Genomic DNA, 13753 nt, shown 5'->3' with positions numbered 1-13753 from the left:
TAATACTTAAAGGGCTCTAACAGTGAGCCAGGCGTTGTTCTAAGCACGTCTGTGCTTACCTTAGTTAATTCTCACAACAGCTCTCTGAGGTAGCTACTCTTACTATCCCCTTATCACAGATAACAGAAGCGAGGCACAGGAGGTGAAGTCACTTGCTACAGGTCACTCGCCGAGTTGGTGGCAGAGCCCAGGAACTCTGGCTTCAGGGTCCATAGCCTTAAGCAGTACACTCTGCGCACTGTCTTACTTGGTTCCGACTGTAACTCAGCAAAGCCAGGTATGATGGCCCCCATGCCATAGTAGAGAGCACAGCAGCTTCAGAGGTTTGAAAAACTTGCTTATGGTCAATGGGTAGAGAAATTGAGATCTTAACCCAGGTTTTTTAGCTCTAAAAAACAGAATTCTTTCTGTTGTCCAGACTGCCTTTTCCAGAAAGGTTCATTTGGGCTGTCCAAGGGCTGTGCTCCCAATTATCATGTTGGTGGAGATTCATATCGTGGCGGGGGGGGTGGGGGCATGTCTGCGGCAGCTGTACTGGAGTATGACATCACACTCACTTAGAGGGTCCACTCAGCTTGTTGCTCGTCTAGTGTGGCTGGCTGTCTGCTCCCAGCTTTAAAAATTAAAATGAATACTTCTGTATTAGAAATGAGCTGTTCCAGGCCAGTATGTCCTCTTTCTTGGTTTAAATGTATCAATAATTTCTAAATATCAAGAAGTGATACCCACCTTACTTGATCTTCAGCCCTGTTCCTCTTTCTGTATGTTCTTCCTTTCCTCAGGTGAGTTCCATATTGACCTTACTGAAAAGAAGTGAGTGGTAAGGCGTGGTGTAGAGGAAAGAGCCCAGGGGCTTATCAACTACAACAGTCACTGTCATAGGCTAGTCACTATCTGGGTCTGGTTCTCAGCATCGTCATATGTAAAATGGCAGAGGATGACCAGATCATTTCAGCAGTTGGACCATGCAGATATCTTATTGGTGTCTTGCCCTCCCACTGGCCGGGTCCATCCCTGGGTTTTGCAGACCCGTCTGTATAACTAGCCTTCTAAAAGAGGGGAAAGCGGGGAGAGGTGCAGAGACCTTCATCCAGGCGCCTTTTCACCCTCCCCCCTCTCCTGAGTGGTCTCATCCACTCTTGGCAGAGTGCTACTTTGCACAGCTGAGTGGTACAAGCTAGTGGCCCTGCCACTTACCATCTGTATCCCAACACCTCACAGCTTCTATCTATAGCCTGACCTTTCCTCTGACCCTCAGATTTGGGTATCTGACTGCCTGCTTGACATAGCCACTTGACATATGCAAACTGAAAAAATGCCTTCAGTTCTAAATTTGCTGTTTTTTCCCATTTTCCCCCCAACTGGAACTTGGTTGTAGAAGCCCCATAGTCTTCCTGATATGCACCGCTCCTCACTCATCCTTTGTGTCAGCCAGCACCAGCCCCCCTAGATTTCACCTCCTCAGTAGCTCCTGAATCTGTGTACTTGTTTCCGCCCTCACTATACCCTCTAATCCAGCCACCATCACCGCCCACTTGCGTAGCTGACTGCCATCGCCCCCAGCCAGTTCCGTGCATCTTCGATATTTTCTTCACAAAACAGCCAGAGTGATCTGTAACCAGAATTGGATATTGTCTTCTGCCACCCCTGTTAGAAACGCTTTATTGGTTTTTGTGGCTCTCTCGATAGAGATCAAACTTCCCGTTGGTCCACAGGCCCCCTGAGGTCCAGCTCCAGCCCGTCTCTCCAGCGCGCCTCAAGTCACCCTTGCCATGTGCACTGCAGCCGCACAGGCCTCTTTCATTTACCGCGTCATCCCCCTGCCTTCCCCCCCGCCCCCCAACCAGGCAGGGGGCCTTTGTGCATGCTGTTCCCTTCTGTCTAGAATAGTCTTCCCCTATCTCTTTGCCTAGTTAAGGCTCTCTTCCTTTAGAGCTCACTTCAAGCATTACTTCCTCAGAGAAGCTGTCCTGGACCTACTCCCCCACATGTAGAGCAAGTTCCTCATACTGTACTATGCCTTCTCGTTATCCTGATTAATCAGTCTGTCTTCCCACTAGACCATAAGCTCCGTATGTCTGTTCAACATTATTTCTTCAGAGCCCAGCACATAACCAATATCCAGTGGATGTTTGGGAAGGAATGAATGAATGAACGAATGAATCACTAGGCCAAGAGTCCCACATCAAGCGGGTCCACACTGGTAGGCAGCTGTTAGACCAGGCGTATGTGGGCACTAGTGCCGCCTGTGGGCTTTGGTAGGTCTCCTTCAGCTTGCCCCAGTTCCACCTCATCCCAGTAGAAGTGTTAGAATGGCTCAGAATGAAAGCACCATTGGGTTTAGTTGACAGGCCCTAACTGCTCGGTGCCTGCTCTTGGAACGTCTGGCAGCAGGTTTCTCTGAGGCAGTAGGCATGCAAGGGGTGTGCCAGTTTGTTAAGTTAAAAAGATGTTTTGGCTGAAAATCTCAGGTGCTGGATTTTACCCTACCTCCCTTCCTCCCTGAGCCAGGATCTGAAGACGGAGAAATAAATAGGAAACATTATCTGCCCTTAAAGAGCTCATAATGAGGTATGAGGGCAGAAACCTAACCTATCAACATATTGTGCAAAGTCACATCACTGGCATGTGAAAAGGTGCAGAAGTGATGCTGGTAATAAAAATAGTATTTGTTGTCTTCCCACTCTATGCCTGGTACTTTATTTCTCGCTGTAACCCTGTGAGATGCGTACTATTATCCCCATTTTACAGATGAGGAAATTGAGGCTCATTGAGCTTAAGGTACTTACCGAGACTGCTAAGCTAGTCAGTGGCAGAGCCAGGGTTCAGTAGCCCTCTCTTCACCACGTACGACGCTGCCTCGGTGCAGAGGGCAATCCGAGGAGGGAGTCCCAAACTCAGTCCTAACGCGGTCAGGAAGGGCTTCCCGGAGAGTGGAACAGAAGCTGAGCTGGAAGGGTGAGGAAGAGTTTCCCAGGAACACGGGGCAGGGAATGGCACTCCAGGCAAAGGAAACGACATGTGGCCCAGAGGCACGGAATGACGTGGCATGTTTGATGTGCTCTGAAGAGTCTGGTGGTGCTAGAGCACAAAGGGAGAGGAGGGACAACAGGGGGGCGTCAGGTGGGCAAGCCTGGCCTGAACAGGCAGGGTAACGCATTGAGTGCCAGGCTGCAAGGCCCTGCAGGTGGGCCCTGTGTCTCTGTGGCTCTGCTGACCTCAGCAACCTCAGGGCTGAAGCTCTGAGCTCCATCTGTCTCTCTTACGGCAGGAGAGGTGCTGAGAGGGGACCGGATTGTCAACACCCCTTTCCAGGTTCTCATGAACAGTGAAAAGAAGTGTGAGGTTCTGTGCAGCCAGTCCAACAAGCCAGTGACCCTGACCGTGGAACAGAGCCGGCTCGTGGCCGAGCGGATCTCAGAGGACTACTATGTCCACCTGTGAGTTGTCCTCTGCTCCCTGCCAGCCTCGAGTTCCCATAGGGGAGGGCACTGAGGGAGAGGCGATCTGAGGGACTGAGCGGGGCCTTGGGTTTCCAGCATTGCAGACAACCTGCCCGTGGCCACCCGGCTGGAGCTCTACTCCAACCGCGACGGCGATGACAAGAAGAAGGAGAAGGACGTGCAGTTTGAACACGGCTACCGGCTCGGCTTCACGGATGTCAACAAGGTAGAGTGTCTTGATGTGCTCAGAGGGCTGGGGGAGCCACTCCCCAAAGTCACGAGCACTTGGGGCCACAGAGGAGGGGGAAACACGTAGCTCAAGTCTTAGGAAAGGTGGGGATGGCCAAGACAAGTTCCTCCTGGTGCCCCTGGCCATGGCCTGTCAGAAGTCTGAGTGCTGTGGGCCAGGCTCTGGTGGATGCTACACAGGAGGTGGAAGGCACAGTGCCTAAAAACTCAGATTCCACATAAATATATGATTAAATGGATTATAAGATTAACCCCCCCCCCCCCCCCCGCAAAAAAAAAAAAAAAGGAAGTCTGGAACTTCATCAGTATGTAAGAGAGAGAGCTCAGCAGTGGTCAAGAGCATGCAGGCTCCCTGGGTTTTGAATCCTGCCTTCACCACTTACTAGTTGGTGAGTGACCTTAAGCCTACCTCTCTCACCTCTCTAAGCCTTGGGTTCCTTATCTGTAAAATGTATGTTACAGCCATACCTGCCTTTTGGGGTTGTCATGCAGAGTAAATCAGATAATCTGTGTAAGCACTTTATAGCACAGCCACTGAGAAATATGCTAATGGCACTGATTGTAACAGTGATTCTCTTATATTTGTCATTTTCTAAACTAAACACATATTACTTAGGGAATAAAGAACAAAAGCATTTCTTTTGAGGCACAGTCCCTGTCCTCCAGGGGCTTCTTTCATAACTGGGAAGAGAACTGACAGTGTAAGATCCTGGATCTTAAGTCCCAATCCTGACCATGCCAGTGCTTTGACGGTCAGGGCCAGAGGAGTTCAGAGGGAGCTAATGTGCGGGCAGGTTGTTGCGGAGGAGGTGGGCCTTGAAAAATAGGTAGGCTTGAGCTGAGTGAAGTTGGGATGGCATTCTAGTTAAGTGAATGCCGTGAACAGAGTTCAGGGTGGGGACTGTTCATGGGGCAGGGGGGGACCCAGGGAGACAAGGCGAACTAACATGTCTGGGAGGGTGACGGCAGCTGGGTATGTTAGGGTGACAGAAGGCCTTGAATACCAGCCTAAGGGGTCTGAACTTGTACCTAGTAAGCCCCACAGAGTCCTGGAGGGTTCATGAGTAGCGGGTTGCTATAAGAGCAGTGTTTTTGGAACGCTGGTACAGTTGGGTCTGCTAGATGAGGGAAGGGACCTAATACCTGGCTGGTCAACCTGTGTGGTTTTTCTGGTGGTTTCTTGGCTCCTAGCTATTTTGTTCTCTTTGTTGCGCTGTTTTAGATCTACCTGCACAATCACCTCTCGTTCATCCTTTACTACCACCGGGAGGACCTGGAAGAGGACCAGGAGCACACATACCGCGTCGTCCGCTTCGAGGTGATTCCCCAGAGCATCAGGCTGGAGGGTGAGTGGGGAGGTGTGACCAGAGGGGCAGGGCTGGACGGGCCTGGGCTTCACACCCAGGGTCTTTGCACCCTTGATTCCTGACATGGCTGATAGGCCCCAGTGTGGCATATGGGCCCAGCCAAGGTAGGGTCACTACATTCCCATTAGAGAAGGTGGGGGGCAATGGGAGAGCTGACATGGTGTCTCCTGGCCTGGCACAGCACCTTACCAGCCACCCCGGGAGGTAATGTGCTGATTATGATAGGAACCAGAGGCTCAGAGAGGTCAGTGACTTGGCCAAGACCAAACAGCAGTTTGGGGCTTTGCTGGGCCATCACAAGAAGCAGCCAGCTCAAGAGCAACGGGATGAAGCACAAGGGGCAGGGGTGCCGACGGAGCTGCTGGGCAGCAGCTTTCAGTGTTTCTGCTCCTCTCTGTGAGTGATTGGCCCCGGGTCAACAGCTGTGCGGGAATGTGAGCGCCCAGGCGCAGCCCTGTGGGCCTGACAGGATCTGGTCGGCCTCACCTTGCCTGGCAGCGCTAGCTCACCGCAGGGCCACTTCCACTCAGCATGCCTGGCCTTCTGTCCACAGTGGTGGTGAGTTTCTGGAGTTTCTTTAAGCTGTGAAACCTCATAGTCAAACAAAGTCATACGCAGGAGTCTTACGTAAAACATAGACCCTGCACTTTCGGGGCATCATACCGCCTCTCCTCCCGTCTGCGTCATGGTTGCAGCTTGACATTTACTGTGCGAGTGTTTGACAGCAGCTCTTCCCCCACTGGCTCTTCGAAGTTATAGACCCTGTCTCCTTTTCTCACCACTTGCTCTCCAGCACAGTACCTGGCACATAGTAGGTGCTTATTTATTGTATGTTGGTTGAATGAATGGACAGACAGCAGGATGAACAAATGTGTAAATGAAGGAAGGAAGCATCGGAGTGATTGAATTACTAAAGTGCCAGGGCTCTGGGGACTAAATGAGTGAGCGAACGTATGAGAGAGTGAGTCAGTGTTGTTTTTGCCTGTTGAATGGGACTGACTGAATGAGCAAATGAATGTTTGAATTGATTGAAGGAAGAATTCGTTTGACTAAATAGGGACTCAGACCCCTCCCCACATACACCTCTCTGCAGCCCCTAAGGCCCTTTGGAAAGTCAGGGCTCTGGGAAGCACAGTTTTTTGTTTCTTTTTTGTTTTTTCGTCTTTATTAGATTATAATTGCTTTAAAATGCTGTGTTCATTTCTGCTGTACAACAAAGTGAATCAGCTCTACATATACCTATATCCCCTCCCTCTTGGGGCTCCCTCCCACCCTCCCCACCCCACCCAAGGGAGCACAGTTTTAAAGCTCTAGTTGCCAGCTGTTCTCCCAGCCACTGCTCCACAGCACGCTGCCTCTGAGGGCACCCGCAGAACAGACCCTGGGTAGTGGCACCAGCCCTTGCAGGAACAGACTGAGTCTCTGTCTCTCACAGACCTCAAAACAGACGAGAAGAGCTCATGCACCCTGCCTGAGGGTACCAACTCCTCACCCCAAGAAATTGACCCCACCAAGGAGAATCAGCTGTACTTCACCTACTCTGTGCACTGGGAGGTGAGAAGGGGCTGGAGCCCACGGCAGGGGAGGAGGGCTCTGGTCCGAGCAGGAGTTGTCAAGGTGGAGGCCTGACTCTCAAGTGCTTCCTCCCACCACCAGGAGAGTGACATCAAATGGGCCTCTCGCTGGGACACTTACCTGACCATGAGTGATGTACAGATCCACTGGTTTTCTATCATTAACTCCGTCGTGGTGGTCTTCTTCCTGTCAGGTGAGAGAGCTGTGGGTTGGAGGGTGGAGAGGACAGGGGGTGAGGGATGAGGGGCTGAGGTGTCACATCACTCCCAGGAGACTTCTAGGGTGTTCTTGGAGCCAAGCATAGGTCAAAAACAGACATTAGGGTTCTGTGCAAGGCATCAGTACACAGAGGTAAACAAGATTCACCCTCTGTTCTGGAGAGCTCCCTAGGGGAAGGCTGCGCCACCTCTGCACGCACACCTTCACTGACTCATTCAACAGTGTTTCGGCATTGCTCATCCTGTTCGGGCCCCATGCCGCGTGCTGGATATGGTGTTGAGCAAGCCCAACCCAGTCTCTGCCCTCACGGTCTGTATTCTGGTGGCAGGAGAGAGACAGAAAAGCACAGAAGTAGTAGGGTTCCAGATAGTGCTAAGTGCTGTGAAGCATATGCATGGCTGTTGAGGAAAGGGTGAAGGCTGCTTTAGAGGAGACCTCTCTGAATGAGGAGCCACCATTCAGAGACCTAGGGAAAGACGGTTCCAGCAAGGGTCACGGCCCTGCAGTGAGACAGGCTTGGTGAGAAGCCAGATGGCAAGAGGGCGTTGAGCAGGGTGAGGGTGGTTGTCAGAGGTAGAATGAAACTGATCGTTTCAGTATCAGGAGAAGTAAAGATAATGCTGTCTTTATTAAACATTTACCCAGGGGCCAGCTGCTGTGCTAATAAACACTTAAATGCATCCCCATCCTCGCAGCCCCATGAGCTAAGCCAAAAAGCGTTAAGTTAGCTCAAGGTCCTACAACCCATTGTCTTAACCACTACGCTGTGCTGACTAGATAGGTAAACAGGGCGCTGCGCACGTACCAACGGGGGCGCCTCTGGACTGTTTGCGGTGTTGAGAAGAGAAGATGTTTTGAAGTGTGAATAGGAGTCAGGACAGAGTGGGGCATTCGGGTAAAGGGAACAGCCTGGGTTACAGGCACGCAGGTGAGAGAGAGATGGGGCTGTGACCTGATAACTAAAAGCAACAAATAACCAGAGGCAAGTGAGAGGCGAGCCTGGGAGGAGGTGAGGCTGGAGAGGCTGGAAGGACCAAGCCCTGGAGGAGCTGGGATGCTGTTCTCCCTGGAATACAAGCGGTGTCCTGTGACTGCCTCCGCCCATCCCAGCAGCTCATTCTTCCCCTCCTTGGGGGTGACCCTCCGTTTCTGCTGCCCTGTAGCTGGGATGGAGCTATGCCCAGGAGAGAACCTGAGGCGGCTGCATAGCCAGTTCCCACTAGAGGAAGCCACGTGTGCCCGGAGGGCAAGCAACGCAGAAAACTCAGATGGCTGTGCTGATGACTCCTCTTCTTCCCCGCCCCTGTTTGTTTCAGGCATCCTGAGTATGATTATCATTCGGACCCTCCGGAAGGACATTGCCAACTATAATAAGGAGGATGACATTGTACGAGGTCATGGCTGGGGAGGGATGGACTTGCAGAGGGAGGGCAGTCTAGTAGTGGGGCTCTGGGCCTACCAGACCAGGACGCGTACATGCACGCATGTGCCTGTGTGTGTGTGTGTGTGTGTGTGTGTGTGTGTGTGTGTGTGTTATCATTCACAGCGTAAACCAAGTATTGAAAAGGAAAACAAAATGTTTAATGACCCAAAGTGATGGGGATAAGGCTTTCTAATTTCTAAGCGTAAAAACAATGGAAGAAATCACAGAAAGAAAACTGGATTAATTTTACCTTAATCCTGCATGTTAAGATATGTAAACAACAGAAAAGTGAAATGGCAAAACAATATATGCAACAAATTTTTAAAAAGATGATAGTTAAAAGAACTGGTATAAAATCTCTTAAAAAAAAAAACCCACGAAAATCCCTAATGTGACAATGAACAAAAAATTTACAGACAAGGAACCATACATGGCCAGTAAACATGTGAAAAACTGCTTTTACCTCAGGGATAAGCCCCCAACGTGCAGTGTCCAACAGTCATGAGAAGACAGTTTTGGACCTTCAAATTAGCACAGATTCGTATACATAGTACTAATCGCCGGCAGGGTTAATGTGAGATAAGCACCTTTTCATGCCACCCGTGCAAGTGTAAACTAGGAGATTTCTGAAAAGTTATTAATTGGCAGTACATATCATGAACTGCCAAATAGTTAACTTGTTTGTTTGTTTTGTTTTTAACATTTGGCTGCACTTTTAACTGTTGGTGAGGCCTGTGGGATCTTAGTTCCTCGATCAAGTATCGAACCCGCACCCCCTGCGGTGGAAGCACAGAGTCTTAACCACCGGACCACCAGGGAAGTCCTAGTTAACTTGTTTTGATACACTATCTTCTAGAATTTTCCTAAGGAAAGCATTAAAACCACAAAAATTTGGTCTAAAAAGAAAAAATTTGGTCTAGAAATATTTATTGCAGCCTTTTTTATTTCAATAAACTGGAAATTGCCTGATATTCCATAATAATGGATTGGTTATATTATAGTACAGCCATACAATGAAAAATTGTACAAACATTAAAATAGTAATTGTAGAGAGTGTTTATTGACATAAGGAAATGCTCATGATCATACATCAGCTTAAAATAACAAAGTATTGTTACACAGTAAATACAGTATTTTATTGTTAAAAATTATATATACATATGCACATGTACATACATAAAGGACTGAAGGAAATATGTCAAAACAGCGGTATTAAGTATATAAATCATTTTCTCTATCTTTCTGATTTATTTTTTAATCTATGAATGTTTATGAGTTTTATATTTTTTGTTCAGTCTTTCTGGATTTTTAAAAAATTGTCTACAATACTCATTTACTACTTTTTGTTCATTTGAATATCATGCCATATACCAAAAAAAATTTTTTTACTTATTACACAAGTAAGAGCACATACAGACATACCTCAGAGATACTGCGGGCTCAGTTCCAGACCATCACAATAAAGTGATTATCACAGTAAAGGGAGTCAAACAAATTTTTTGGTTTCCCAGCGCATATAAAACTTATGCTTATACTCTACTGCAGTCTATTAAGTGTGCAGTAGCAGTATGTCTAAAAAAATACCTTAATTTAAAAATACTTTAGTGCTAAAAATGCTAACCATCATCTGAGCCTTCAGCAAGTCCTAATCTTTTTGCTGGTGGAGCGTCTCACCTCAGTGTCGATGCTGCTGACTGATCAGGGTGTTGGTTGCTGTAGGTTGGGGTGGCTGTGGCGATTTCTTAAAATAAGACAGCAGTGGGCTTCCCTGGTGGCACAGTGGTTGAGAGTCCGCCTATTGATGTAGGGGACACGGGTTCGTGCCCCGGTCTGGGAGGATCCCACATGCCGCGGAGCGGCTGGGCCCGTGGAGAAAAAAAAAAAAAAAAAAAAAAATATAAGACAGCAGTGAAATTTGCCAAATCAATTGACTCTTCCTTTCATGGACAATTTCTCTGTAAACATGCAATGCTGTTTGATAGCATTTTACCCACAGCAGAATTTCTTTCAAAATTGGAGTCAGTTCTCTCAAACCCTGCCTCTGCTTTATCAACCAAGTTTATGTAATACTCTAAATCCTATGTTTTCATTTCAACTATCTTCACAAATCTTCACCAGGAGTAGATTCCATCTCAAGAAACCACTTTCTTTGCCTATCTGTAAGAAATAACTCCTTATCTGTTGAAGTTTTATCATGAGATGGCAGCAATTCAGTCCCATCTTTAGGCTCCACTTCTTTTTTTTTTTTTTTTTTGGCGTTACGCGGGCCTCTCACTGCTGCGGCCTCTCCCGCTGCGGAGAACAGGCTCCGGACGCGCAGGCCCAGCGGCCATGGCTTATGGGCCCAGCCTCTCCGCGGTACGTGGGATCCTCCTGGACCGGGACACGAACCCGCGTCCCCTGCATCGGCAGGCGGACTCCCAGCCACTGCGCCACCAGGGAAGCCCTAGGCTCCACTTCTAATTCTAGTTCTCTTGCTGTTTCCACTGCATCTGCAATTACTTCTTCTTCTGAGGTCTTGAACCCCACAATTCCATCCATGAGGGTTGGAATCAGCTTCTTCAAAACTCCTATTAATGTTGATATTTTGACCTCTTCCTATGAATCACGAATGTTCTTAATGGCATCTAGAATGGTGAACCCTTTCCAGAAGGTTTTCAGTTTCCTTTGCCCAGATGCATCGGAGGAATCACACTGTGTGGCAGCTATAGCTTTATGAAATGTATTTCTTAAATAATAAGACTGCAAAGTCAAAATGACTCCTTGGTCCATGGGCTGCAGGATGGATGTTGTGTTAGCAAGCATGAAAACAACAGTAATCTCGTTGTACATCTCCAGCAGAACTCCTGGATGACCAGGCGCATTGTCAATGAGCAGTGATATTTTGAAAGGAATCTTTCTGAGCAGTAGGTCTCAACAGTGGATTTAAAGTATTCAGTAAATCATGTTGTAAACAGATGTGCTGTCATCCAGGCTTGTTGTCCCACTTGTAGAGCACAGGCAGAGTAGATTTAGCATAATTCTTTAGGGCCCCAGGATTTTCGGAGTGGTAAATGAGCATCGGCTTCAACTTAAAATCACCAGCTGCATTAGCCTCTAATGAGAGTCAGCCTGTCCTTTGAAGCTTTGAAGCCAAGCATTGACTTCTCCTCTCTAGCTATGGAAGTCCTAGATGGCATCTTCTTCCAATCGAAGGCTGTTTCGTCTACATGGAATATCTGATGTTTAGAGTAGCCACCTTCTGCATCAGCACTTGCTGCTTTACATTGCGCTTTTATGTTACGGAGATGGGATTCTCTCCTTAAACCTCATGAACCAACCTCTCCTAGCTTCGGACTTTTCTTCTGCCGCTTCCTCACTTCTCTCAGCCTTCATAGAATTGAAGAGGGTTAGGCCTTGCTCTGGATGAGGCTTTGGCTTAAGGGAATGTTGTTGCTGGTTTGATCTTCTATCCAGACCACTCAGACTTTCTCCATAACAGCAATAAGGCTGTTTTGCTTTCTTATCATTCCTGTATTCACTGGAGTAGCACTTTTAATTTCTTTCAAGAACTTTTCTTTTGCATTCGCAACTTGGCTAATTATTTGGTGAAAGAGTTCTAGTTTTCAGGAATCTCAGCCTTTGACACGTGTTCCTTGCTAAGCTTAATCATTTCTAGCTTTTGATTTAACGTGAGAGACAGGCAACTCTTCCTTTCACTTACAACTTAGAGGCATAGGGTTATTAATTGGCCTGATTTCAATATTGTTATGTCTCAGGGAATAGGGAGGCTGGAGGAGAGGGAGAGAGATGGGGGAACAACTGGTTGGTGGAGCAATCAGAACACGTTTACTGATGAAGTTTGCCATCTTATATGGGCACAGGTCACGGCACCCCAAAACAATTGCAATAGTAAAGTCAAAGATCACTGATAACAGAACACTATAACAGATATAATGAAAAATTTTGAAATGTTGTGAGAATTACTAAAATGTGACTCAGAGACACAAAATGAGGAAATGCTATTGGAAAAATGGCGCCAATAGACTTGCTTGATGCAGGTTGCCACAGACCTTCAATTTGTAAAACATACAGTATCTGCGAAGTGCTGTAAAATGAAGCACAATAAAATAAGGTGTGCCTATATTACTTTTATAATCGGTTAAAATAATAATAACTTGCTTCTAAAGACACCACTCAAAAACTATCACAGTTAACATTTTAGTGTGCTGGTTTACATTATTTTTCCATGCATTTGGTTTGTGGAATGTGGGGAGGAGATTTTCCTTTTGTATAGCTGTAAGCCCATGTTTGTGCCCTCCTTTTTCCGTGTGACAGTTCTCTGGGATATACGTTCTCATGTCACTTATACTCCTGTGTCAGAGTGGAACTGGTTGACACCTGAGGGACCCTCAGCCCTGGTCAAGGATGTGGGTCCTTGGGGGTGGTCCCTGCAGGAGCTGCCTTCTCCAGAGCCCAAGAAGAGCCTCGCTTTCTGGCCCTTTGCTGCAGGAAGACACGATGGAAGAGTCCGGGTGGAAGCTAGTGCATGGCGACGTCTTCAGGCCCCCCCAGTACCCCATGATCCTCAGCTCCCTGCTGGGCTCGGGCATTCAGCTCTTCTGCATGATCCTCATCGTCATCTGTGAGTAAGCCCGGCAGGGGTGGAGGTGGGCTGGGGGTTTGGGGAGGGTGAGCTGTGCTCACCGTTGCAGCACAGGCCTGAGTCTGAGAAAAGGGTGGGCTTCCCTTCCTGGGGCAGGGGGGCATGTCAACATCTCTGGGCCAGACAGAGCCGTCCATCCCAGCAAGAGGGCTGGTCCTCTCAGCCACAGGCCCTGGTGATTTGCTCCTCCTCAGATCTTGCCAGCACCATCGATAGCCCCCGACATCCACACCACCAGTGAAGCCATGTATCAGCACTCTGAGGTTGGCCTCCTTTTGCAGCCAGGCATTAAGTGACTCACCCATTTCAGCACCAGGATTAGGACTGGAATCAGGTCTCTTTTCTCAGAAAACACCCCCCAAAATGAATATATAGTAGTTACAGGCAGTTCTGAAATCAATCTGCCTAAATTTTTTTTTTAACCATTTTAACTTTTTTTTTTGCTGACATATAACACTGTATTAGTTTAAGGTATACAAAATAATGATTTGATATTATATGTATATATTGCAAAATGATTACCATAGTGAGTTTAGTTAACATCCATCACCTCGCATAGTTACAATTTTTTTTTCTTGTGATGAGAACTTTCAAAATCTAATCTCTTAGCAACTAATCTGCCTAAATTTCTGTCTCAGCCTCATGCCTCCAAGCTTTGTGACCTTGGACAAGTCATTTAACTTCTGTGAGCCTCTCATTTGACCTCGTGAGCCACAGTTTCCTCATCTAAGGAATGTGGGAACTAACCACCTCAGAGGGCTGATGAGGTAGATTCAGTGAGCTGGCATTCGTAATGCTCTCAGCTCAGTGCCTGGTTGGCTGCAAGTGCTCT

At 47.8% G+C, this 13753-nt stretch overlaps 1 protein-coding gene across 6 annotated transcripts in view; it reads left to right on the top strand.

Annotated features, from left to right (window-relative positions):
• TM9SF4 (transmembrane 9 superfamily member 4) overlaps window positions 1-13753 on the top strand; it is a 56284-nt gene that overhangs the window by 29603 nt on the left and 12928 nt on the right. For 5 of the 6 annotated variants that reach the window (XR_004345761.1, XM_032605084.1, XM_032605083.1 and 2 more), the window contains exons 4-10: window positions 3272-3440; window positions 3540-3669; window positions 4915-5038; window positions 6495-6613; window positions 6716-6827; window positions 8170-8240; window positions 12768-12900. Coding sequence is in view for 5 of the 6 variants with exons in the window: in XM_032605084.1 (XP_032460975.1) it covers window positions 3272-3440; window positions 3540-3669; window positions 4915-5038; window positions 6495-6613; window positions 6716-6827; window positions 8170-8240; window positions 12768-12900 (858 nt within the window). In the remaining variant the exon portion in view is untranslated. The remainder of the gene's footprint in view (window positions 1-3271; window positions 3441-3539; window positions 3670-4914; window positions 5039-6494; window positions 6614-6715; window positions 6828-8169; window positions 8241-12767; window positions 12901-13753) is intronic. The other variant, XM_032605087.1, reaches the window with a different exon arrangement.

This window comes from Phocoena sinus, chromosome 15, assembly GCF_008692025.1.
Source record: "Phocoena sinus isolate mPhoSin1 chromosome 15, mPhoSin1.pri, whole genome shotgun sequence".
NCBI classification, from domain to species: domain Eukaryota; kingdom Metazoa; phylum Chordata; class Mammalia; order Artiodactyla; family Phocoenidae; genus Phocoena; species Phocoena sinus.
The sequence above is the reverse complement of the archived record's forward strand: the minus strand, read 5'-3'. Positions and strand labels throughout refer to the sequence as shown.